The 27,413-nt window shown below is 38.4% G+C and overlaps 1 protein-coding gene across 3 annotated transcripts in view; it reads left to right on the top strand.

The window, feature by feature from the left end:
• Window positions 1-12,322: 12,322 nt before the first annotated feature.
• Dock10 (dedicator of cytokinesis 10) overlaps window positions 12,323-27,413 on the top strand; it is a 247,620-nt gene continuing 232,529 nt past the window's right edge. For all 3 annotated transcript variants that reach the window (XM_074071859.1, XM_074071858.1, XM_074071857.1), the window contains exon 1: window positions 12,323-12,479. In XM_074071859.1, the coding sequence (XP_073927960.1) occupies window positions 12,357-12,479 (123 nt within the window). In that variant the 5' untranslated portion in view covers window positions 12,323-12,356. The remainder of the gene's footprint in view (window positions 12,480-27,413) is intronic.

Genomic DNA, 27,413 nt, shown 5'->3' with positions numbered 1-27,413 from the left:
ATCTATAGAATGAACCACCTTGATCATGCTGTATGACCTTTTCAGAGTATAGTGGAATTCAATTTGAAAGTATTTTATTGAGAAATTTTTGTGTCTGTGTTTATCAAGGATATTGGTCTATAATTTTCTTTTTTTTAATGTGTCCTTATCAGGTTTCAGTATCAAGGTAGTAGTGATATTATAGTATGAGTTTGCAAGTGCTCTTTTCCTTTCTATTTTATAGAAAAGTTTGAGGAACATCTATCATAGTTCTTTAAAAGCCTAGTGGAATACAGCTGTAGTTCCCTCCAGGCCTGGACTTTTCTTTGTTGGAACATTTTTTATTAGGGATTTTCTTTCATTGCTTGTTATTTATTGATTTCTAAAGATTTTTCATATCCTGGTGGTACAGTTTTGGTAGATAATATACATCTAGAAATTTGTTCATTTCATCTAGATTTTCCAATTTATTGGCATATAATTTTTTCAAAATATTTCCTAATGGCTTTCAGTAGTAGCTATTGCAATATCTCCCATTATATCTCTAATTCTATTTATTTGAGTCTTTTCTCACTTTTAGTTAGTTTGGCTAATGGTTTGTTGATTTTGTTTATCTTTTCAAAGAACCAATTTTTTTAATCATTGATCTTATTTATTGGTCATTAAACTCAATCTCATTTATTTCCATTATGGTATTTTTTACTTCTTTCTTCTACTAACTTAGGGTTTGGTTTGTTCTTGTTTGTCTAAGAACTTGAGATATATCATTATGCTCTTTATTTGGGATCTTTCTGTTCTTTTAATGTAGGCACTTATAGCTATAAATTTCCTTTTTAGAACTACTTTCACCACATCCCCCCAATTCTGTTATATTTCCATTTGCTTCCAGAAATATTTGAATCTTCCTGATTTCTTCAATGATACATTAATCATTAAAATATATTTTTGAATCTCCAGGTGTTTTACAATTTCTGTAGTTTTTCTTTTTTTTTTGATGAGCACACATTAATAGAACAAGGGGGATTCATTGTGATAATTCCATAGATGCATACAGTGTACTTTGTACTTTTTCTTGCTGTTGATTTCCTTTGTCATCTGTTTCATTCTTTTATAATCTGATGACATGGAAGAGATTATTTTAGTTTTTTTATATTTGTTAAGAATTACTTTAAAAGCCTAATACATGATCTGTTTTGGAAACAGTCCCATTTGATAAGAGTAATATATATTCTGTAACTATTGGATAGAATGTTTTTTAGATATCTGTTAAGTCTATTCAATCTATTGTGTAATCTGACTGTGATGTTTCTTTGCTGATTTTTGGGGGGGTCTGAATGATCTCTGTTAGGTAGAGTGGGGCATTGAAATCACCCATTTTTATTATATTGGAGTCTGTCTCTCCCTTTATGCCCTGTATTGTTTATGAAATTGGGTGTTCCAACATTTGGTATATATATATATATATATCCACCAAATGGTATATATATAATAATTGTTATATCTTTTGGATTCCCTTTATCAATATGTACTGACCTTCTTTGTCTCTTTTGGCTGATTTTGGATTGAAATCTGTTTTGTTGGAGATAAGAACAGCTAGTTGTTCTTTTCAAATTCAATTTTCTTGTAATATCATTTTTCACTCTTTCATTTTCAATCTGTACATATCTTTGCCAGTTAGGCAAGTTTCCTTCAGGCAGCAAATTGTTGGGTCTTTTAAAAAATTCCAATTAGCCAGTCTTTTAATTGGAGAATTAAGACCATTTATATAAGCAGTGATTACTTAAAAGAATGTACTAGTGTCTGTCGTTTTGTTATTTTTCTTCTGTTTTTAAAAATACTATATGCTTGATTCTTTCTCTTTTATTCATCTGAGAAGTTTGATGTTTTACAGAATTAATTGTGTTTGGTTCTTTCCTAATTCTCATTTGCTTGCTTGCTCTTCTAGTGAGATTTATTCTTACCCATGCTCTCATAGTTGTGTTTGCCTTGCTTCCTCTTCTATCCGCAGGGTACTTTTAAATATCTTTTATAATACTGGCTTAATAACCATGAATTCCTTTAGCTTTTGCTTATCTTGAAAGATCGTTATTTCTCCTTAAATTCTGAAGGTTAACTTTATAAGATGTGGTAATTTAAGTCATTAGGTCTCAGATATCATTCCAGTCCTGTTTGGCAATGACAGTTTCTGTAGAGAAATCTACTGCTATTCTGTGACTTAGTGCTTCTCCCTTGTAGCTTTCAATATTCATTCTTTGTTCTGAACTTTTGGCAGTTTAACTAACTTGATATGGAGAGATTCTTTTTTAGTAATGCCTATTTAGTGTTTTAAATGCATGTCCATATTTCTCCCATGATTTAGAAATTTTTCTGCTATTATTTCATTAAATAAGTTTTCTATGCCATTAACCTCTACCTCATCTTCTTCATTTATACCAATTACTCATACATTTGGTCTTTTAACAATGTCCCATATATCCTGCATGCTTCATTAATAATTTTTTACATTTTTATTATTATCTGAATGTGATAATTCCTCAACCTTGTCATCAAGCTCTGATACTTTCTTCCACTTGATATAGTCTGCTGGTGAAGTTTTCAACTGATTTTCTAATTTGATTTCTTGAGCTTTTTCATTTCCAGATTTCTGTTTCATTCTTTTGAAGAATCTCTATCTCTTTATTGATTTGGTCTTTTATAGCTTTTCTTTCTTAGTTCCTCCACCCCTTTATTGTCTTCTTTGAATTCATTAATAATTTTAAGAATCAATCTTTTGAATTCTTCATCCAGCATTTCATTTATGTGAGAGTCTTCTTAGTGCACAATCTTCCCTTAAGAACTTGATCCCCAGTATTGCTCAGCTAGGAGGAAAAAAACTATAGCAATGACAACAAAAGAACAAACCAGATATAGAAATACAGAAAACCTAAGTATAGCCAACAATTATAGCACAATAGCAATAGAAAAAAGGGGCAAAACTAATATAGAATAAACTAAAAAGCTTAAAGAGATCCAGTTAAAGAATGAAAATAAGTCAATAAAAGTAAGAAAAACAATGAGAAGAAAAATAAAGAAAAAGAAAACTGTAAGAAAATTCTCCTAGCCATGGTATTTGGATTAGAAAAACAGTTTTAGCTTTCCAACCTCAGAGGCTAGAAGGGAAGTAGGAATGCACAACAAGGGAAGTCTATACCTGCCACCATTGCAACAGACCCTGAACCTATTCATTACACACATAGAAATGACATAGCCAATGTTCCATCTGGGCTTGGGATCTACTGCTTATCACATGGATGATCTTCACCAAACTATTTAATCAGTTGAAACCACAGTTTTCTCACCCATAAACTTGCAAAGACTAATACCTAATTTGTAGAGCTTTTCAAGAACTCAAAATGCCTTTCAAAAAGTTCCTGTAAAATATCTCACAGTTATACTAGGTACCCAAAGATTAATAATAGTTATAATAATAGAGGAGATGAGAAATGAACAAAAATACATAATACACAGGGGGTATTTTCCACTCATGTAGGAAAGGGAAAAAGACACCCTAAGAAAGATGGATTTTGGTCTGACTGTAAAGGGCCAGGCCACAAAGAATGAAGGAAATATTGGTGTCTCTCCCTGGGCTCATCCATAGTTCTCTAGGTAGAACCATAGTGCTAGTGGTTCTGTCCTATATTTCTAGAACACTATTATAGGTCTTGGATTTTTTCTCCCTTGTATGTTTCTGGTTTCTTGGGAAATTGGGACAAACACTTGACTTGTGTATATGCCTTTGCCACCAAGCAATAACTAACTAGTAAGCAAATCTGAGATATACCCCTTAGCTTTTGGATTTTCACTTCTTTTATAAATAAGAGCACCGAGAGTAAAAGCAAAGCAACAATGAATGGCTTGAATGATTTGTATGCCACTTCCATCTTTGACAGTCTCTGAAATGCCTTGATCGGTGTCTACCCAGGCATATCCAGAAGTGTTACCAGAAAATTCAGCATCTCTACCTTAAATACTACTGCCGCCCAAACTGTGAATCCACTAGGCCTTGACCTTTACAGGTAAACTTCATGACATTTATCAACATTGGTTAGATAAATGTTGACATGAATGAATGAATGTAGAACAGTGTAGTAAAAACCCTATATTGTTATGGAATATTTTATTATTGAACTTCAAAACTCAGACTCATGTGCTTTGAAGTAGCTCCAATGCAAGCATTTCTTTAACAGAAGACAGACTTTGTGACAGAGTATCAGAAAGACATCTTGTTAATATGAGGTTGGAGCTTCATGCATATGAAGATACCAATACTCCTCTTTAAAAACCTAAAAAAAGGGCTTTGATTTTATTAGGATTTTTAGACTAGTGGCATAATAATTCTCCTAGTGCTTTTAAGATTTCTATAAAAATAGCCATTTACTTCTTTTTTTATACTTTTAGAAATAAACAGACAAGAAGAAAGGGACAATATTCATAATTAGCTCAGAACAGAGTGCATTTTAAAGCCTACACATGAGAAATTGTTAGAAGATAAAAGCTGTGAAAACCCTAATCTAGTTGTATTAATAAATTCTAACGATTATGTGGAGAAGAACAAAACCCATTGGTTTTTATTTAAATAGACATCATCAGGACCAATCGGCCATTTTTTGCTTTGGACTTCAGAAAAGCTTGCAGTTCGAATTGCTCTCCCTCTCCTGCCCTCATCCTTTTCAAAAATTGAGCTCAGGTGATGCTGTGATAATTTCTGTTTCACATCTCTTTACCACAGCAAGAGCAGAATCAGGCAGAGTGCATGCACAGGAAATAGGTTAGTGCAAATACATGTGCACACCAAAACCACATGCTCGAAAAGGACTACGACAACTGAGATAGTTTTTTTTTTTCTTTAAAGAAAAATTTCCTGGAAATAAGAGTTTCTTCATAACAACTAGATATACCATAAATATGTTTTCTCCATCTGTCTTCTACTTATCTAACCAGAGTATGGACTCAATGCTTTCCAAAACTTTGTAAGTGTTATAACCTTAAAAATTTATAGCATTAATCTAAAATTTTAGAAACATTGTTTCTTTCTTAAAACAATGCATCCTCTTTCTCTTTTGGAAAATAATCACTTGATATTTGTTAAATAAATATTTGGTGTAACATTCTCTAAATTCTACAAAGAAAACTAACAATGCTAAGACTTCTGGCTAGTTGGTAGTATGAAATATTATAAAGAACAAATTTATATATCCATATATACCTGAAAAAGGATTACTATCCAAAATATGCAAGTTAGAACTTAAAAATAAATTAAGAGAAAAACTGTCAACTCAACTGTAAATGGGAAAATTTTTGAAGGAATTTGGGTAGATTTCTTTACTTTCTAATCTTTGATTCTCTCTTATGGGAAATTGCTTATTTGGAGTATTTTGTTAATTTGTAAGAGATCTTTGTAGTTTTTTTATGTTAGAAATATTGGCCTTCCTTGTTTATTTTTATTGCAAATATTTACCCAATTACATCATTTTACTATTAGTTTTTTTATTATGCTTTTGCCATAATCAAGATTAAGTTTTATGCTTTCTAACATTACATTATTATTTTTTCTTCTACAAAATCTAGGATCCCAGTGGTGATAAAGAGACTATCAGCCTATTAGCAACAATAATAAAAAAAATACACGGTCAAGCTAATAAATCTAAAACAGTTCCTTGAACAGACTAATTACTAGATAATCCTCTTGAAACCCAGTGAAGAACGAAGGAAGGAATTGAAATAATTCCAGATTAAAAATGAGAACTGTGATTCAGTCACTGATTAGGGAAACATTTTAAGGCCTTTAGATAAAAAAGAGACACATTAAATTTCAAAAAGAAAAAATAGGATGTGGGACAATTGACTTGGTCTGTTTAATAAGTCAACGTCCTCATCAAAAATGGAATGGGAATGGTTTTACACTAAAGACTTAAGAGACATGACAACCAAATCAATTCATCATTTATGGCAAAATTCAGGATTGATAAAATCAGCTATAGAGAAAGGACATTTAGGGAGTAATTGGAAAATTTTTAATGTGAACTGAGTAATAAAAGATATTAAGGGATTGTTGAGTTCAGTGTATTAAATGATACTGCAGCTATGTAGAAAAGCATTCTTACTTTTGGAGATAAATTCTAAACTAAAGATGAAAAGTCATGACTTACATAATTTAACAATTTTAAATTATGGGTATACATTGTAATCTTTTTGTATTCTTTTGACAATTTTTAGGCATGTTCAAAATCTTTATAACAAAACTTAATAGAATATATGATAAAAGGAACACATAATTTAATGCTGCATGAAATTCTAAGGCAAATGTCTCTGAAACTTGGAAAAAAATGGACGGTATTCTTAATAAAATGTAAATTATTAAGAAATAAAAGAAAATGTAGAAATCTTGCATAGGCCAATTACCATAGAAAGAATTTGAAACTGATTATAGATCTCCCATTAAAAAATGTACCAAGACCAGATGGTTCCACAGCTGGATCCTATCCAACATTTAGAGAACAAATAATCCCAATGTTATTTAAACTGTTGTAGCCATGGAAAGATGCAGAAAGCTCTCCAATACAATTTAGTAAGCCAGAAAAATATTCCTAGCAAAATATAATAAAATTAATTCCAAAATGTAGAACAGCCTCACTTGTATATAGAAGCAAAACTCTCAATGAAATATTAGATTTATGGATTACTTTTAAGTTGCTCTGTTAAAAGCAAAAATGAACAATTATGTTGCAATTTTGTTGTATATCAAGGTATATATCCTTGAGAATGATGGAGATTGGGAATGACCAACACACTGGGGAAGAGGAGGAGGAAATCAAAATGCCTACAAATGTGAAGGTACAAGGGTTGATTTATGCATTAAGAAACTGAAATGTCTCATGCAGTATTTACTAATCATTTCCTTCTTCCTCATATTGAGCCAAAATCTGCCTCTGTACAACTTTTATAAATTAAGAAAAAAGGATCCCAGGACATTAAATCCCTAAGGCCAGACTACAAATGAAAGCCAAGTACCAGAGAACTCTGACTGGTTTCCAGTCAAAAATGTACTTTTCTTCCAGCAATATGCTTCTTGAGCCATACCCTGGAGAATTCTGGTGCACTAACAGAATGCTGTGCTGCATGGGTATTGAGCAAAATACCACAGTCTGGCAGAGCTTCGCATTCAAATCATATTACTTTAAGAGTAATTTTCTTCCAAGGAGTGATCTGTCTTCTAAACACAGGTTAAATACATATGATGTTTAATACTTTTGCCTACAAGCAACACAGACACACTTGGCTTTGTTGAGTGGCTCCAACTCTGGCAAGAACTAATGGATCTCCACTAACACTGAACTTTCAAACCATATTTTGTCACTCTTTCATATTCTTTTAGCAGGTGAAAAATGTTCTTTTTGAAATGGTGTTCAGTCAAAAGCAAAAAATACTGTGTATAAGTTCAATTGTTTATTTTTTGTTAGTATTCAAAAACCAAGAAGTGTTTGCATCAAAGTATTTTCCTTACATTATGGCTTACAATTCTGATAGTTTCTTTTCTTGTTGAATATGTTTTATACTTTTAATAACCAAGTAAAAGTTTTTCAACGTACCCATCCCAATTGCAGTACCATATTATCAAGTTAAGTCACCTGCCTCTATGGCCCTCACTCCCTATTGTAAAGTAGAGCACAATTCTCTCAGCAGGAAGACAGAAAGGATGGCTTGATAAATCAGAAAGTTGTTTGAACTTGGACATTTGTATTCCTATCCCCAAACCTTTATTATTATTAACTAGCAAAACACTCTTCCTTTTAATGTTAACACTGCTAAGTTCTCTTTCAGCTTTCTGTTATGTATAGGAGAGCAACATGCCATGCTTCATCTTCCTTTTAGGATGAATGATCTGAGAATCAAGTGATAATGAGTGTGCTATGTAAGCTGTGTAACACTAGGCAAATTTGAAACAGTTAAGCCTTGACAGATGCTGACACTGAGGTTAACACCCAAGGTGCACTGGATTTGGTTATCACTTAGGAACTGTGGCTCAATGCCATGAAATTAGTGCAAGGAATATTTGTCCTAGTTCTAACAATTTCTGAATATCAAGACTTAAACTCATGCTCAGCACTAATGATTAAATTATGCCTGTAGGTGTTTTGGGCAATGTAGTTCAATTGTCACTTTTTTGGTGGGGGTGGGGGCTTGAACTCAGGGCCACCTGAGTGGCTTTCAGCCACTCCACCAGTCCTTTTTTTTTGTGAAGAGGTTTTTTTCAAGATAGGGCCCCAGCTGGCTTGGAACTGTGATCCTCCTGATCTCTGCCACCTGGGTAGCTAGGATTACAGTCATAAGCCACTGGCGCCCAGCCGATTTTCACTTTTATACTTACTGCTATGATGAAACATTCCTGAAACTGTTCTTTAGTCATATGATCAGTGATATCAGCCCTGGGCAAACCCTGTAGGATAACAGTAGAAAGCTATTGAAAAATTCTCCAGTTCTATAGAGCTTTGAACCATACCAGGGTAGGTAATTAGTGTTTCCTGAAGCTTAAGAAAACCTCTGATGCGTTCAGATAAAGAGGAATAATATCTGAGTTTAAAGAAGGTGGGGAGAAAGAAAGGAGCTCAGGGCCTCCATAGGTCCATAGGGAGGGAGAAAGAGGACTAAAGGGAGGGAGAGAAAAGGAGAGGAGGGGAAAAAAGGAGTGAACTAGAAAAGTTCTTATGGCACTAATAGCAGTGCCATCAGAATATAAAATATTATCTGGGTTCTGAAAAACTTCTTCTCCAGAATCTCACTCCCCATCTCCCACCCACCACCACCAATAATGTTTTCTAAGTTACTCTACTTGAACTTATCCAGAGTCTCACTCCCCATCTCCCACCCACCACCACCAATAATGTTTTCTAAGTTACTCTACTTGAACTTATCCAGAGTCTCACTCCCCATCTCCCACCCACCACCACCAATAATGTTTTCTAAGTTACTCTACTTGAACTTATCCAGAGTCTCACTCCCCATCTCCCACCCACCACCACCAATAATGTTTTCTAAGTTACTCTACTTGAACTTATCCAGAGTCTCACTCCCCATCTCCCACCCACCACCACCAATAATGTTTTCTAAGTTACTCTACTTGAACTTATCCAGAGTCTCACTCCCCATCTCCCACCCACCACCACCAATAATGTTTTCTAAGTTACTCTACTTGAACTTATCCAGAGTCTCACTCCCCATCTCCCACCCACCACCACCAATAATGTTTTCTAAGTTACTCTACTTGAACTTATCCAGAGTCTCACTCCCCATCTAATGTTTTCTAAGTTACTCTACTTGAACTTACGCTTTGTTGGAGGCAGAGACTATATGCTTAGCTTTGTGCCACCTGGTGTAGTGAGAGCCTCTCCATAGTTGACATTTCATAATTGTCTGCTAAATTGGGTTGTTTCTTTCGTTTGAATGACTTGATCCATGCCTGCTCAAATGAGGAGGATAATTAGGAGCTGATAAAACTTTATTGCAGAATTCTATGCATGGTAAAGTTGGGACTTGAATAAAGATAGTTGTATTAGAAAGCATATGTTTTTCACCAGTATTGTACAGTGTTATAAGTCCTTGCGGATTCATTTGTCTTAGAGAAATGGCAACCAGGATGGATATGTTTCTATAGTGGTGTCTCTTAAAATGAATATCCTCATCTGAAACGCAGAATGAAACAGAGCTTGTAGATTTGTTAAAAAGTGGGGGAAGAATAAAGTCCAAGTAGAAGTATGAGCCAAGAAACTTAAATATGCCATGGCGTTTTCAAAGGTTCTCCTTTGCAAAGCATCTGAGCCAAGTCTGCCAAAAAATGAGAGGACTGACCAGCAAAGTTAGTAGATCTGAAATCATGTTTCCGCAGAACGGTATGGGTAGTGCAAATAGACATTTGCTAATCAAATCTTTTCACACCAGTGCTCCTGGTGCCCTTCTGAAGCTGGAAAGAGTAAGTTGTGGTACTAACGGAGGAAATGCAAGCGATTCTCCTGTAACTTGATGTTGTTGAAGATTGGGTTTCATAATCAGTAGCTTACCCAGGACACACTATGATGGATTTTCCTTCCAGCACACCTTTCTTCTTCTGTCTCCCTGCCTCTGACACTTGCAGCATTCTGACTGCATCAGCCACTCCGAGCCCTTGAGAGATATCCATAAACCAGTATTAGCTGAGTGCCTACTGCCTGCCAAGCAGTACTCGGAACTGGAGGCAATGATTAGATACTCTTTACTGAGAAGTTCAAGTTCATTCAAACTGCTTGATGATGCATCATCTCAAAAGCATATGTGCCAGCTTGTGATGGTGTGCTCCTATAATCCCAGCACATAGGAGGCTGAGGCAGAAGGATTGAGAGTTCAAGGTCAGGCTAGGATACATAGTGAATTCGAAGCCAACCCTGGATACCTAGGGAGATCCTGTCTCATACATCCAAAAAACAAAAAATAATAAATAAAATAAAATGTTCCTACAATAGGACATCTTTAATGATCAAGGGAAGGAAGAGGGAGGAGGGAGAAAGACAATGTGCATTTAAAGGCATCACCACCAGGCACACTGTAAGAGAGTGTATAGTTGAAGGGACTGTTCCTGCAGAGAAGCTCCTATGCCACTACAGAGGCAGCCACTGTGGTGAGGTTGTCCACCCCTTGAGAATCAGTGTGAAAAGATACAATGCAGGATACTGTATTTTGTTATGCATTTCATTCTGAACCAGAATGTTTCAGATGGTATGTCTGAAATCTTCCAGAGCTTTTGCCCTTCATGAAACGCTGAAATGCTGCCCATCGTTATGTCTAGCTAATGGAATTCTGGGTAGCAGAGAGCTGACCCATGTGCTTTTAGCAGCTGCTTAGGAATTCTTTATACCCCTGTGATGTTAGGGTGAGGCTCTATGTTATTGGCTTTCGAAAAATGCCAGAATCACAGGTCCATAAAAAGCTGTTGAGAAGCTCAGAATAGTTGGAGAGGCTGTCCCAGATCTTTCCTCTGCTATCCCAGGTAATTGTTCTTCCACCCACCCTCACTGAGTGGAAAAACCCATTTGGGATAAGAAATCGTATTAGATTTTAATCAGTTAGCCATAGACTAAGGGCAGGCCAGATGGATGTTTGGTAAGAGTGGGAGCAGAGAAACACTACAAATTTGAAGCTAGTGTCTATATCTGAGCTGCCCTACCAGTAATCCCACAACTCAGTTCTTGCCTATTTACCTTAATATCATCCCGAGATCTCATGTCACACTACAGTGATTTTGGTTTTTAGTTGCCATTGTATCTAAAACTTTTTTTTTTTTTTTTTGCGGAATTAAGGATTGCACTCAGGATCTTGTGCTTGAGCTAAGTCACCAGCCCTTTTTGCTTTTAGTGTGCAATCCTCCCATCTCCACCTCCTAAGTAGTTGAGATTACAGACATGAGCCACTGCACCCAACCGAAACTGTCTTGTTTATTTACTCATTTATTTGTTCATTGGGTTATTTGCTTCCTCCCACCTCCACCACCCAAAATTTATCAACCCCATCCAGCCTTAAGGTGAGGCTGGCATGTTTCCTTTCTCTTTCCTCGGTCCAGGACATTATAAACTGGTACATAGTAGGTGCTTCGAGAATGTTGGCTGCAGGTGTGAATGAATGGGGCCATTGATTCCAAGGCCCTGAATATGGACTCTGGGTAAAAGAAGGCTTCAAAACGACAGATTAGTGGATGATACAGGGAGTCCAGCAACCTGAGTCTTTATAATCCTCTGACCCTCTCCCAAGGGTCTCCGCCCATCCTCCATCCCAAGAAAGTAGGGGTCTTAACCCGCAAAGGCGGCTAGAGTTCCAACCCTCCATTCACAACCCAAATGGGGGATGCCATCCTTAGCCAGGCCCTGCCCGGCCCGGAGCCCCGCAGTGGCAGCCCCGCGCCCTCCCCCAAGGCCTGCCATTGCCCAGAGTAGCAGCCCCGACGGGCCAGCAGAGCCTGGGTGGGTGGCGCGGTCTGGAGCCGCCCCCCCTCCCCAGCGCCCCCCGTCCTTGTAGTGGCTGCGGCTCCAGATGCGCCACCGGCGCGGGGCTGGGGGCGGCCCGGCCAGTTGGCCACGCTCGCGGGGAGTAGCGCAGAGTTTGGAAAGTCGTCGCCAAGCTTCAGCGGAGGGAAGGGGGTGGGAAGAGTGGGGGTGCAAGAGAGAAAAACCCGCCTCTTGTGAGTTGAGCGAGGAAGAGGGGGGGAAAGGCTCCGAGTTCCGCTTCCTGAACGGCGGGTGGGTAGAGGAGGCTGGCGCCCGCAGCACCGGCGGGACGCACGCTCCGGCTCCGCGGCCGGAGCAGCGCGGCCGGCGATGGCCAGCGAGCGGACCCGCAGGTTCACCCGGAGCCTGCTGAGACCTGGGCAGGCGGCCGAGCTCCGGCACAGCGCCGCGTCCGCCGCCGCGGTGGCCGTCAGCAGCCGGCAGCAGCAACGGGTGAGTGCCGCGCGCCTCCTTCGCGCGCCCTGGGGCCCGAGCCGGGACTCCCCCTAAAGCGCCGAGCGCCCCTGCCCTGCAGCTCGCGGGTCCTCGCACCCTCTCCCCCACACACCCCCGGCGCCACCTTCGCGAGGCCGTGCCACCAACGCATAAGAACCGGGGACGCATTTGGGACGCGGGACGCTTAGTTGAGCAGCTGCGTGGGCAGCATGGAAGACGGTGTGGCCAGGTTTTAAGGAGAGTGGGAGGGGGCGAGAATGCGTCCACACTGGTACAAGGTGTTAGGGGTGGAAGGTGCCGGGATCGGAGACGGGGAGCGGGGACCCACAGTATGGAATGTCTTGGCCACAGGTTTGTGCGCTCCTCTTTCCCCTGTGAACTGGTGAGCAGCGTGGAAAGGATGGGATGTGAAGTCCTCTCCAGGGCTAGAGATGGAACACCGCCCCCCCCCATCTTAACTATAGCGCGGAAATAAATGCAGTTCCCATAGCCCTCCCACCACAGGGTAAAAACCCACAAACCACTTTATACTGTTGCAGAAAGGGCTGGGGAAACAAGCCGGGGGAGACGTGGGTCATTAAGTGTCCAGTGGTTTCTGGTGTTTTTTGATGGTGTTAAGGGGGAGTTCTCCCTCAAGAACGCTTTATGGTTACTTCCTTGTTCAAATGCCTTCTAAGTGCTGGGTGATTTCCGAGGGAAGTCCCTGGGGCAACAGCCAGCGTCAGATGTCCGAATCATATCCATACATCTCCACATGTTCATAAATTCCAGTAGGTGTCACACTTCGGGATGGAAGAGGAAAGAGGAAAAGAAAAAAAACATCAACCCTGGTGTGATAGGGAAGCGAGTGGGAACTGCTTTCCAGCAAGACCTGGGAGCTCAGCCTCAGAGTTCTTGGCCTGACTTTGCTGGACCAGAATCATCATGGCGCGTTTTATTTTCCTTTTTGCCAGTAATTATCATTAGGAATTAAACGGCTCTCTTTTTAAGAGTGACAAAGAAAGTGTTGCTCTTGCCAGTCACCAATGAAGAGGGAGCCAAAAGCGGGCCACAGCCAATTCCCACAGCCAGGACCATTCTCCAAAGCCAGAGGTCAGAAAGTTGAACAGAGCGGAAACAAATTGCCTGGCAGAGGGAAGAGGAATCAGATGCGAGGAAGAAGGGATGGAGGGAGTGTGGGGGTGTGAAATGAGCTGGTGGCCAGGGTGCCTTCTCTTTCACTCACCACTGGCTGCAATCCGTAGCCACCCAGAGATGATTCAACTGTTGCCCAACACCTTGCCAGACCCAGCCTGTGGTTCCCATATCAATATGCACATTTTCAGAGCAGGCCGGAACAAACTGTCAAAAAGGACATTGGGTGGGGGCGGGGGAGAAGGGAGATAAAAATATCAACAAAATCTTCAGACGTGCATAGAAAATAATTTTTACTTTTGAAGAATCATTTAAAACTGAGGCTTTGTCATTCATTCTCTGCCATTTGCTTTGCAATGACTTTATTTTGTAGTTAATTCATGATAGAGAATCACAGCAGTAGTAACATCTAACTGGAATAAACACCATGAATTCCTTTTATGTGTACTATGTTTTTAAGTGGGCTGTCCTGGAATTTTGTTGCACCGGAATTTCTGTAAAGAATATGAATGCCAGGTTCCCTTCTACAAACAGACACACACACACACACACACACACACACACACACACACACACACACACTACTTTCTCCAAAATTATGTCAGATTTGAAACCTAGTGGGACCTGGTCACCATGAATGAGCTCACTGTCTTAAAGGGTGGTGCGGGAGGGGAGATTAACTGGCAAAGGTGCTCCTCCGCCCTCCCTAGCCTCACTTCAGCACCTTGGCCAACACTCTCAGGCTAGCTTTTGCCAAGACATTTCATTGGATCTTACACATCTAGGCAGGCAGTGTTGGCAGCAATTTTGTTAGCAAGACATGAGCTTTGAGCTCCTCCCTATCAGCTCTTGAAGAGAAGCTGGAAGGTGATAAGTTCTCTCAGTCAGTACCCAAATTCCCTTCAATCCTGAGGAGCAGACACCCCTTTGGAATCTAAAACCTTGCTATTGAACTGTGTGGTAGAGACTAATTGCAACTTATGTGGATCCAGTCCCTTTAGGCTCTTTAAATCCATTGTTTGAAGTCCTCGATGCCTGGTTGTCAAGGGAAATAAAGAATAGTGTATGGAGGAACGTCTGTGGGTAGTTCACTTCAATACAGGCTAATAGAATTGGCTGTGTGTATTCAAGTAAGCTCTCACGTACTGAAATATATACTTGAGGGACACCGGAACATTTTGGTGAGAAAGCTATCTCACTATTATATTTATACAGTGTCTTTTCTGAAAATACTGTTTTAGGGCCCAGAATTGCCAGAGTGTTACAAATAGATTATTGTAGAATTTGAAGAAGTATATTCTATCCAATAAGGATAAATGAGAGTGTCAGATTAACTAAGCAATTTTGGACTCGGAATGGGAGGGAGGAAGAGAAGAAGGGAGAGGGAGAGCAAGCAAGAAATGTCCAAAAAATGTGTTTGGAGTGTGGAAAGCAGAAAAGAGGGGATGCTGAGTGAAAGCCAAGACCATGGGGGCGAACTTTGAGGGTGGCCGCTGAGGAAAGTACAGTGAACCAAAATAAACGTGATTTCAATTTCAACTCAACCCACTGGAATAGGCTCGTGTATGTAGAATCCTGGTCAGGAGGATACACCTTATTTTGCATCTCTCCCAAAAGCAATTATGAGTAAAAGACATTTGAAAAGAGAAATATATGCTCCATTTAGTTATCCTATTTTTTGTAGGAAATAAAAGATTAACTCGGGCAAAGACCGATTCATAGGATCCAGTCCAAGTTTAAATAATTTCCTGAAATTGCATTGCTGGTTTTCTTGCAAAGCAAGCTTCTCTAGTGTAGAATCTCAGCTCTAAAGTGATTAGAAGCATCTCTCCCTTGTCAGCACTTCAGTACTTTATTACTTTGATTGAACACATATACATGTTAGCTTCAAAGTGGTAATGCTGCCAATTGGAATTCTAATTCTTTCTTGATAAAGTTTTCTTATAAAATGATGAAGTATATCTGTGCTTAGCATTACTTAATTCATTTACATAGCTTTCTGTAATCATTGCACAAGTTTTTGCCTGTATATTGGACAGCATTTCCAAAGAAAAATATTTTAAAGTATAGGTAAGTTTCATGGAAACACATCAGATCTGTGCCTCTGAGAGAAATAGAGCTGCATCTATGGAACACTTTTAAGCAGGTGGATCAGAGCAATGAGAGACTGGGTAACGGAGGGTGGGGGGCTGTATAGAACAAATGATTGAAAGGAATCACAAAGGCAGGTAAAATGCTTACCAAGGACCAAATAAACATTTGGTCAATTTTTGCCTAAAGTCTTTTTTGTGTTTTCTAGACTCAGGCTTATAACTCTATTTTACACGTGCTCGTTAGTGAATTTCTGGCATTTTCTCTATTGTTACACACGCACAATCCTCTGCAGCTCATTTTTCAACTTGTATCTAGTTTTGTTACTAATTTCTTTTAAAGTGGAAGCAGCCAGAAGGGATCTTAGCATGTTTTCTCCCTGGCCACCTACCAAAAAGGGTAAGGACAGGGAAGTACATATTTCAGTGACCACAAAAATTCCATTGCCTTGCGTGGATGTTTCTTAACTCTTTTTGTCGTTTTACAACACTAGTTTTTTGTATTTTAGGGTACTCTAAGAAGCTGAACTGTTGGCCTACACTAAAGAGCTTTGATTGAGAAAAAAATGAATATGTAAACATGTTGCGTGAGCAATTCCTAGAAGGAAGAATTTCCTCCCCTCTGAACTGTGTGACATTTACATAGTTGAGAGTAGGAGGGGTTTTAAAAAATTGAGTGGGGGAGACTAGAATTTCCCAAAAGTCATGTAAGAAGTAAGTAAAAAGATGCCGAACGTGATAGGGAATGAGGCAAAATGCTTACCTTCTTAGCAGTGTCCAGAGTGAAAAGCAGTATTATATGTGTAAAGGCTTTTTTGTTTGGTATTCACAGTACAGTCTGCTTTCCTATAACAGGACTCTTAATGATAAGGGTGTTTATGCTTTAGCAGAAATCACACATTTATGCTTTCATGTGAAGAAATTCCCCCCACCTCTTTGGTGAAGAAGTCAACACAAACTTAGTTACAAAATTAAGTTTAAATGTTATTGTATCAGCTAACGGTCTTTACTTTCTCAAGGGAAATGGAAAAGTAACCTTGAAAATGGTCATCATAGTAACAGTTAGTTCTAGAAAACTTCCACAAGGATGGAAAATGAAACAATGGGTCATTCTGAAGAATATTGAGCTGTTTTTTTCATCCTCAAACATTTTTTCAAAGGCTTAACATAGCAAGAGTCATAAATGTATTATGATAAAGCACTTATTGAGAACCTATGAAATGCCTGGTACAATGTTAGATGTTTTATTTTTGGAGCAATCCTATGAGGAGGACATTGTTCCAAGTTACAGAGGAGACCATTGAGACTCATAGGGTTAAATAGTTTGCTCGAGAATAAGTAACTAACATGGTACCTTATTTGCATCCTGAATAGTAACTACACAGAACAAGGATTTCGGTAAATCTCCAGCTGTTTTGCAATTTCATAACTATTTCTAGTAACAGCTCTAAGAGCTGACATTAGTTGGTTTTGCCTTAGGATCTACCTAAGACTCAACTCTTAAGTAAGAAACAGGAAATCGTTCTTCCTATTTGAGTTTCAGTGTAGCTATCAGCATTTGCTTCAGTGTTCCCGTGAGATTTGTAACATCAATAGAGTTGTTCCAGGTACCTTTGGTAATATTAGACCCTCCCAAAGTAACTGGAAGCTCCGTTGTTAAATCCTTGAATGAATTCATTCATTATCTCATTTTGTCTCTGGCAAAGCCGTAAACACATGGTCAAAGAAAATGGGGTTAGTCCTGCTCAAGTCTACTTCTAGGACTGCTGCTTCTCCTTTCTCAGTTTAGACACTCCACTCCATCATGTGCGGAACATTTCCCAATCCTTATATATCCTGTAGCACATAGTTCCACCTATCTAGGTTGCACTTGAATTCTTTTTTCACATTGTTATTTAAAGGAGTGTCTTACAAAGATGCATTTAAGACAGCAACCACCACAAAATACAGTAAGGGAGCAAAAAAATAGCACCCCAAAATGTGATACTAGGAAAGTTAGATGTAGGTCAATGGAATGAAATCAGTAAAGAAAATGCATAACCACCAAGTCCTATAGTCTTGCTAAGGCTCTTCCTGTGTCTAAGTGAAAAGTAAAAAACTCCGTGAGATTTAAGAGGTCGGTAAGTTAGAAGAAAATAATTTGTTCTGGACATAGTCAACTTTCATGTTTACTGAGACTCAAGACAAGCAAATCTATTTCCTGTTGTTTTTCATAGAGAACAGTGTAATGCAGCATGGACTTTCACTTTTTACCTTGGCATTGGCATCACTTGGGAGCTCACTAGAAATACAGAATCCCAGGACCCACATTGACTGTGCATTTAAACAAGATCGCTGGGTTATTTGTAAGCATATTAAACTTTGAGAAACACAAAAATAAACTGCATCTTCAGACATGTTTTTTTAACATAGCATCAGGTAAAGGCAACCGTAGCTGAGTCCAGCACCACATGGTTTGTTCTGCAACTCTGAAAGTTTTGCTGAAGGCAAAGACAAATAAAGTTTAGACTATCTAAGAATGAAAATGAGATTTGGTTAATTGCTAAATGACTTCAGGTAAATCTGCTTATTTGTGTTATATTTTTTTCCACCTGTCACCTTAATCATTGTGTGAACATAACTTAAGCTTCTAAGTTAAGAAAACATTCATAACATATATTGGCAGAAGGTGTCACCCTGGTTATAGGGTGAGAGTTCACATGCTAAAGATGTGATGAAGCATAAGGTGTTGTTCCTAATAACAGAAAAATTTAAAACAAGCCATTCCAACCCAGGAATTATAAAATGAGTGCTTGCATCTTCCCAAAATTCATGTGTGTGTTACAATTTTGTTTTTCCTCAGCTCACACAATTTTTTTCCTTTGCAACAATTCATGTGTTAAAGGAAGGTTTAGCCCTTGGTATGATAGTACTGAAGATGGGGACATTGGAAGATAATTAGGAGAAAAATAGATCATGAGAGTGAGACCCTCATGAAGGGAAGAGTGGTTTTAAAATAAGAGGGTAAGAGATTGCCTTTGACTAGGGAGTACATTTTGTGCAACTTTGTGTGAAAAACTGATTTGCAACATTAGCAGTTATAGGGTCTGTTTCCTGTGGAATTTTCCTGGAACCCCCAGCTATCCTACCTGTTCATATTCTCTAGTGAGAAGGTACCCATCTACAGGTCAGGGAGCGCTTATCAATAACTTAATAATGGCAACATGATCTTAGATTTCCAACCTCTAAAGCTGTGATAAATAAATATCTGTTGGTTAAGATACCTATGTTGTTACAGCAGCCTAACCTGACTAATACAGCATGTAATAATGATAGTTTCTTATTCTTTAGAAGGTCTTATGGCTACAACATTGAAACCCTTGGGGATTTGAAAATAGCTATGTCAGAAAATTTTACTAGAATCAGAAAATCATGAAGATATTTTCCTCTCTCATAGTCACTGTGTCCCAGATAAAAAATTGTTTCTCTTGCTCACCCTTGAATGTCTCAAGGATGAGAGTCCACAAGAATCCTGATATCCTCATATGCTATAATGTGCCCCACCATCTTGGGATACTCTTTCCTTGACTATGCAAATTAGAGTTCCAAAATACTCTTCTGACAATGTGGCCATATACGATTCTAGTGAATGGGAGTTAGTAGGAAATGGCAGAGCATGTGAGTTTAGAAACTAGAATTCAAAACCCAGCTCTTGGATTGGTGGTGAAGTCACTTTTCTCTTCGGAGCCTCAGATTCCAGATGAGTGAAATTATAAAATGGTACATTTGTCATCCTTTTGCCCCAGAGTTCTCACAGTTTCTCCTCATCATTTGGGTTCTCAAATGTTACCTCTTCAGAAGATCATTCTGGAAGACCCCTCCCAGCCAAAGGCGGTATTCTTCCAGCTCAGCTTCCCTACCTCAACATTCTCTGTTCCATTACTCTACTTTGTTTTCTTCATAGCTTTCAGTAGTACCTATAGTGGTCTTTTTGAACTTGTCTATTTCACTACTCTGTTTACAATATGAAAGTAAATTTAGGGGGTAGCCTCTCACTGTAAATGAAATTTTAGTGAAAGTAAGGAGAGTGGGCTGGGCTCACTGAGCAGATTATAGTTGAGGGAGGACTTGCTGCCAGTGTTTGCTAGTGATGTTCCTTGACTTGTTCCTCTCACTGCTTACTGGTAATGGTTGGTAAGCATTGCATGTGCAATCATACAGGAGGACACTGGCCGTGTTCTGTGTACTGGGTCTGTTACTTGTGCAGTCTCTTTTAGTCAGTACAACAACTCTATGGCAAGGGGTCTTTATTCCTGTTTTATAGGTGAAAAATGATACTTAGAGACCAGGAACTTGCCCTACATAAAATGATGTGTGAATAGTGAATTGTGAGTCCCGAGCAGGCAATCTGACTATACTGTCTGGGTCTACAACTGACCCACCAGGCAGGAAGGAGAGGAGACCTCAGAGTACCAACCTCAGGAAGTTTGCAAAAGAGAGTGTCTTAAGAAGAGGATTGGTGCTCTAGATACTTTTCTCTGCTGAACAATTTTTCACTTGTGACATTCAAGCAACATTGGCGGTGACACCCACTTTGGACACTACTTTGGTGCTCAGTCATTTCTCAAGGGCAGGGTTGGCACAGAAGGTTCCTTCAATTCTGAGAGAGTTATCATTTGATTCTCCTTCTACAGAAATACATTTTTGGCAAGATAAGCACGTGGTTTGTTGGGTTGCAATGTTACATCTGTTACATTGTCTCTTGTAGTTTTGGTTTTAATGTTCATGTTTACAATAAGTGCATTTTTTTCCATTGAGATGCTAGTTGTTTGCTTTTTATCAAGCAGTGTTAGTGGGCTCAAAGTAAATGCTTATCTTTGCTGAACTCAAAATGTTGACCTATATTTAATGATGTAGAAATAATAAAATTTAATTAATGTGACTGACTTAGTAACAATAGAGAAAGACACTTGTGTCTGAAAATGTTAATATTTTTCATTGGAATGAAGTGGGTATGTCTGCCTCTGAAATTAGGAGAATTAGTGGGCCCACATCATCAAATGTTCTTTTAATTTGTAGTGCCAAAATGTGAAAATACTTAGTTTTTCTAATTCAATTTTAGCATACTTCTTCTCTTGATATGGAATTTGCGAATCTAGGCAGCTCTTTAAATTAAATACCAAAATGGCAGAGTTTAAAAAAAGGATCTGGAAGGGCATTTATTTGAAAAGATGACACCATTTATGATTAACACAATGAGCTTTTCTTCATGTAATGATTTTGGTAATTACCAATTTAAATGACTAATTAAGGCTGTCAAAATGACCAATGACTTTTGGTCTTTCAAATTACACATTCTATAAAAAGAACAGAGGCTTGAACATTTGACTTAGCAAACTAGCTAACAAAAAACTCAACAAAACTTACTGTTCAATAAAATATGATAATTAAATTATTTTTGAACACCCATTGTGTATGTGATAGGCTGTTCAAAGTCTTCTTTGTCCTAGCTCTTTAGAATGAGCAAATGGAGATTGAATGCAGCTGAAAAATCTTCACAAAATGAAAGTGATATTTGAGCGCACTCACTTTTTTGAAGAAGAAGATGCAAATATGAAGAGCTAATATTTAAAAACATTTATTTTTATGTTTTCACATTATTTAAAAAGGAGACATTTATTCAAAAGAAGATTTCATTTTCAAGTAACAAAATGTATTACAATTTGCTTTAAAACTTACTATATGGGTAGCTATAAATTGGTCCTATATCTGAAACTACTAGTAGTAAATTTTATTGGTGTACCAACATGTGAAGATAAGATTCTTTCAAGACCTTTCTGAATGCCAACAGGGAATGTTTGTTCATTAACTTCAACTTTTGAAAGAAAAAACCATGATGTGACTGGTATCCAAGCAATTTGAAAAGTGTTATCTTTTTGTCTCTAGGAAGCAGCGGTGTGACCTTGGCCAAGTCTTTAATCTCTTTCTCGAGTTGCTGCTAAAGTGGGAGGATTAAACACTAAAGCCTTGAAAGATGCTTTTTAACCCTAAAACCGTAGGGAGTTCTTACTGTTTTGAGAACGTTTCATAATAGAATTAAAGCACTTTTTTTTTCCATTTTACTAGCACAATTACTGATTAAAATACCTGGCTTTAGCAGCTGAAAGAATGATCTAAATGAGCATTCAAATGATCTAAAACCAAATTTGTATTTCAACAATGAAAATGGTAGTATTAAAAGTGGATATTTGGAGTTGTAATGATGGAGACTGGTGCTTACGCATCCTAAGGTCAGAGTGAGTAGAATGGACTTGGCAAAAGGGTGGCCCATGACGGCAAGGTTGGGCAAGTCAGATTCTTCCACCATTGTGGAGCCCTAGAAGCAAGCACACAACCCTGTTTCCCTCCCTCTTCTTTATCCTAAAAAAGAAGAAAAAGGCCCATCTAATTTCCAAGAGCAGGTTTGCCAGTTTCCTGACAGATCTTTGTCACTGCAGTGTTCAGGGTTAAGGTCCAAGCTAAGTTCCTCTCAGAATTTATGTGAGTAATGCTGGGGGTGGCTCAAGTGGTGGAGTGCCTACCTAGCACAAAGCCCTGAGTTCACACCCTAGTACCAAAAAAGAAAACTCATGTAACTCGAATATAGGTGAGCAAAGGATGAGTGTGAACTGTACTTCCAGCTCCAGTTCTCCTGGCTAATGAATAAGCAGCAAGAGCCTCTCTTTTTTCCAGCTCTCTCTCTGAAGCTGGTCTTTGCCTTTTACCTTATTCTTCCTCTTCACACCTGATAAAGGTCATATGACCACCTTTGGACCTGGTGTGATATCAGAGGTGTTGAAAAGAAAGCAAATTCTTCCTCTAGCTTTCACCTAGGTAGCTATCAACCTTATACCTACAAGGTATAGGGCATTTCATGCCGCAATTACTGTCAACCTTAAATACACAGTGTGGAGTGGTGTGGATTTAAATCTACTCCAAAGTGTAAAACTGTTATTGAGCTGCTATTTTTTCTGTTAGAGAAAAGGGGCATAGAAATGAGAGCCCAGGGTACCAAAGATAACCTTTCTTCATTTCACTGGTAGTCAGTCTGATCACTGGTAGAACTGTTTAGATAACATATATCTACTCACAATTCAAATGATATTTGTCTATTTACTTCTCTTGTACAAGGAGAAGGAGGTATGGATTTTCTCTAACACTTCAAATATATTGAGATACCTTCAAAGGTAACATTGTGCTTATTACCCTGTATTTCTAGGGCAACAAAATCCAGCATATAGAAGGTACTTACTAAATGCTTTTTAAATAGAAGAAAGTATGTCATACTTGGAAATGGTAGAAGCACATTCTAGAAACAAAATCTAAGGGCCTGTTTTGTAGAAAACAAATTCTTAGGTGTGTTGAATAGAACATACATTGGCTTTGAAGTAATGGAAATCAAAGTAAACTGAATGGGATTTAATTCAAGGTTCCCACAAAAGGCCAAATATTAGAACATAAAATGTTGGGTAGCATACTAGGGTTATCCTCTTGAATAAATAAGATTGGGCCAAACAAATGTCATGGCTTTTCTAACACTAATTCCTTTCCTGGTGAGTGTGGGTGTATACCCAGGCCTCACCGTTTGGCCAGGGATGTTGCTTGTTTTCCTGCAGATGCTGTTTATAGTCACAAGGCTGAGGGCTATTAAAATTGAGCAGAGTGGAAAAAACAATTGATTAAAATGTAAGAAGTATGGGCCACAGAATCTTGAAAGTAGTTTACTTCTGGTCCCACAACAGATAGTGGTCTATTTATATCTTAAAACACACCACCCACCCACACACACATACACAAATAATAATAAATAAATCATCAAAGATGTGTGATTTTTATCAGTGAATGTGAATGCTATTTCAGTCTCTGAAAACTTGCTTTGTTTAATTAATGTTAAAGAACTCTCTCTGTCACAGGTTTACAATATTCTTTCACTGTATTTTCCCTATATATGTTCTAATTTTCTTGTATTAATCTACTTTTGCATCTATACTTTCCAAACATTTATGATTTTGTTAAGTTAATAACTCAAAATACAAAAACTAACAAACTAGTAATCACGCACCACCCACTGATAAGCTTTAGACATGTTTATTTGAAACATTTGTCTCTTCACAAATACATTTGACATATATTTGAGCCAACATTGATTATTTAAAATTTTAATGTGTGTTAAGTAATTTAAACTGAATTTTATGCTGAAAGTGTTTTCTGCTGACACCTTTATGTACCAACACAACATAAAATTTTATGCTGGGAATAAGGAAATTGTGCTATTTTTCTTGATATCCTACAGACATAAGCATTTAGATACAAAGGAAAATTTTATCTAAAATAGATAAGGCAACTAAGTCACATGGAGATATAAGTGGATGTGGTCAGGGTCACCAGACAAGTATGGGATGATCTGGAATCCAGGGCCTCTCCTTTAGTTCAAGTGCACCATTTGCAATAGTGAATATAAATTCCTGTCTTAAAATGGCTGTCTAGAATTCTGCTTGTATTTCCATGGGCTGTCCAGTGAAAGTGAAGGAGCCTTATACTCAGCAGAGGAATGCCTTAAAAGGAGCTTATCCACCTCACCTGGGCATATAAACCTGGGTCACTTATTGAGCATCAGAGGTCACTTATGTTACCTCTTACTTGTTGAGACTCTGTACACGTGTCTCAAAACACATGACCTACATACAGCAACCAGTTGAGAGCATGTTCCTGCACTTGAGTTCTTAGTGCCCTAACATGTGATCAGAGCTTGACTGAGCCCGTGCTACAGTGACCTTTTAAACATGTGAATGTTGTTATTAAATTTGAGTTGTTGCCATAACTAATGACTACAAATTAAGTGCTTAAACAACACCAAGTGCAGGTGGCAACCCTGGTAAAGATGTCAGCTAAGGCTGTGTCCTTTTCTGGAGACACTAGAGGAAAATCTTTTGTGTTCATCTGGATTGTTGCAAAATTTAGATCCTTGAAACTAGAAGTTGGAGTGCCCCATTTTCCTGGTGCACATAAACTAAGGTCCACTGTCAGTCGCTAGAGGGTGCCACATTCCTCAGCCATGGCTCCCTTCTTCCATCTTCAAAGTTAGCACTGATAGGTCAATTCTCCACATGTCACATCCCTCTGACTTTTTTCGTCTGCTTTCCCCTTCCATTGTTAAGGACTCACGTGACTGGATCAAGCCATTTGATAATCCAGAATAATCGACCCATATTCAGGCTCTTAATCCCAATCACATTTACAAAGTCTCCTTTTCCATAGAAGTGAGCACATTCATAGGTGCTGGGAATTTGTGGACACCACTGCGAGGCCCATCACCAACATGCTGAGAAAGAACAGATCTTTCCTAAGCACTGCACTCTGGTCCTAAAACAAAGAAGAAGAAATGGTCTTTGTAGGTGAAGATGAGAATTCAGTTCCTAAACCTGACTCTACTTGTGTGGCTTTGACTAAGCTCATAAACCTTAGCTTTTCTCCTTGTAAAATGAGTAGACATTATACACAGAATCTTTTTAATGCTGCGATCATGTTCTTGTCATAGTTGTCATGTGGCCAGGGCAAGGGCAGCCTTCTCCATTCCCTCTGTATCCATGTGCCTAAGAATGAGCTTTAGAATAAGCCTAATTGTGACCATTTAGACAAAGACTATCATGAAAGGTGGCTGCAATAGGACCTGGTCTGAGTGTCAAAGGGATAATGAACTCTGCCTGAGGTGTGTGTAAGGCCTATCCTTGGTCAGACCTCTTCATTTTATTTAGATGAAATAAATATGGCCGATCTCAGACATACAAGATTCTGAACATCCTTCTCTATATTCTGTCTAGTGTCATGTACTAAGGAGGCTGGTGTTCTATGTACCAGAGTCAATCAAGCCTCTTGCAACTTGTATACATGGATTCGGCGATCATTACTATAATGATTGGCTGAACTACTTAACATGGCAAGTTCTATTCAGAATAGCATCTATGATTCATCAACAGTAGGACTGAGTACATTTTTGATCACAGAAGAATTAATCACTATATTTTATTTCATGGGATATCTTGAGGGAAAAAGGACCTTTGCTGTCATGATTCACCAAGGATCTGCCATCCCAAAAGCCTCCTTAGGTTCATTCATCCTCTCACAGAGCTTCAGCTTCAGTTGTCATGCATTGATACTTCCCACTCTACTCCTGCTCCAAACTCTGCCCTCTGATGTCTCTATCCTGAGATTCCTCAGTTATTTCCACCTGAACGTGATCCATGTCTAACACATTTTCTTGCTTCATAAAACTGTTTTTCTTTTTTTCCTCAGCTTTATATCCAGTTGATCCACTAAATACCAAGCTGTACCCTTGCTTCGTTCTTTCCACTCCCTACTACTATACATGTGACAAGAATTGGCAATGCTACCTCCTTAATAATTCACATTTCCCTGGCTTTGGTGATCTAGATAGGAATTCAAGATTTTTTTCTTAGATTTTTCTTTTGCAATATTTTTCTGGTGCCTTTCCAGCCTTCTAACTAGTTGATTTCCATGTCTCCCCACATGGTTATCTACTCTCTGTAACTTTCTGACATTATCTTGTGAGCACAAAGATCTATCATGATATAGATTTGTCTGAATGCTCTTCATGTTGTTACTTCCTCCAAAGGATTAAATCTCACCTGTGTCCTTTCTACGATAGACCCTTTCTTCACCTCTCCATTTTCTAGCCACTAAATCTTCTGGACTTTTCCCAAGGTATCATGAACTCTTCTGCATCAGCTGCCAAGAGTGCCCTTACCTTCTGTCTTTTCCTTCAGCAACTACCTACTTTTCAAGACTCAACTCATCTTTTTTCTCACTTGTTACCTCCCGTGAGTGCACAGATAGTCTGAATCTCCTCTTTCTATGTGTATAGCACTTTTGGAATACATTAAGTATTTCTCATTGCAGTTATTTAGATGTTGTCTCACTGCATCAAACAGTTTTATTGTATCTTAAGTGATTCTTGGTTTGATGCGTGGTCAAACATATGCATATTTGTGGCTGTTTTAAATGTTTGAACCAATTCATGTCATTTTCTAAAGGGCAAGTACTATAAGATGGCATTATTTTCCTTTGCCTTACGGAGATGCTTTAACTGTTATCCACTTTTGGAAACAGAGCCCAGGTATTAAAAGTCAATGCCTGTGAAAAATGAAATAGATCCAGATACTTTTTAAAGGTCCCATTTTAATTATTGCCTTTCAGTTAAATGACGTGACTAAGGAAAATGCACCTCATGCCTGTGGTTTTTTTAGTTTTTGAAGTGAACAACCTATCATTTCTAAATGCAATTTTTAGCCATTGAACATTTATTTCATTTTTTCTAGTTGTGGTGACTCATATTAAATTGGACATTAAATTTTTATGAATTATTCATTTTTCCCAAGAGAAATATGAAGACATATTAAACTGTTCCATTGCTACCACTGAAAATCTCCAACTTAGTAGTTCCTCATACCAATATTCACTTGCTGCTGGGTCAAAGGCCCTGGCCACCTTTGAGCACCTGTATGTAACTTGTACCTTTTAGCAATAGCCCTCACATTTGGTCTGTCTTCGGTCCAGAATTCTTTCACTAGACCACATCTTATTCAGATGTCTATAAGATCTCACCTATCATCTCATGGAATCCTTCTCTGATCTCCTAGATTAGAGCACAGGAAGCTTGAATTATACAGGG

This window comes from Castor canadensis, chromosome 4 (genome assembly GCF_047511655.1).
Source record: "Castor canadensis chromosome 4, mCasCan1.hap1v2, whole genome shotgun sequence".
NCBI lineage: Eukaryota > Metazoa > Chordata > Mammalia > Rodentia > Castoridae > Castor > Castor canadensis.
Note: the sequence above shows the minus strand (reverse complement) of the source record. Positions and strands in the feature narration are given on the sequence as shown.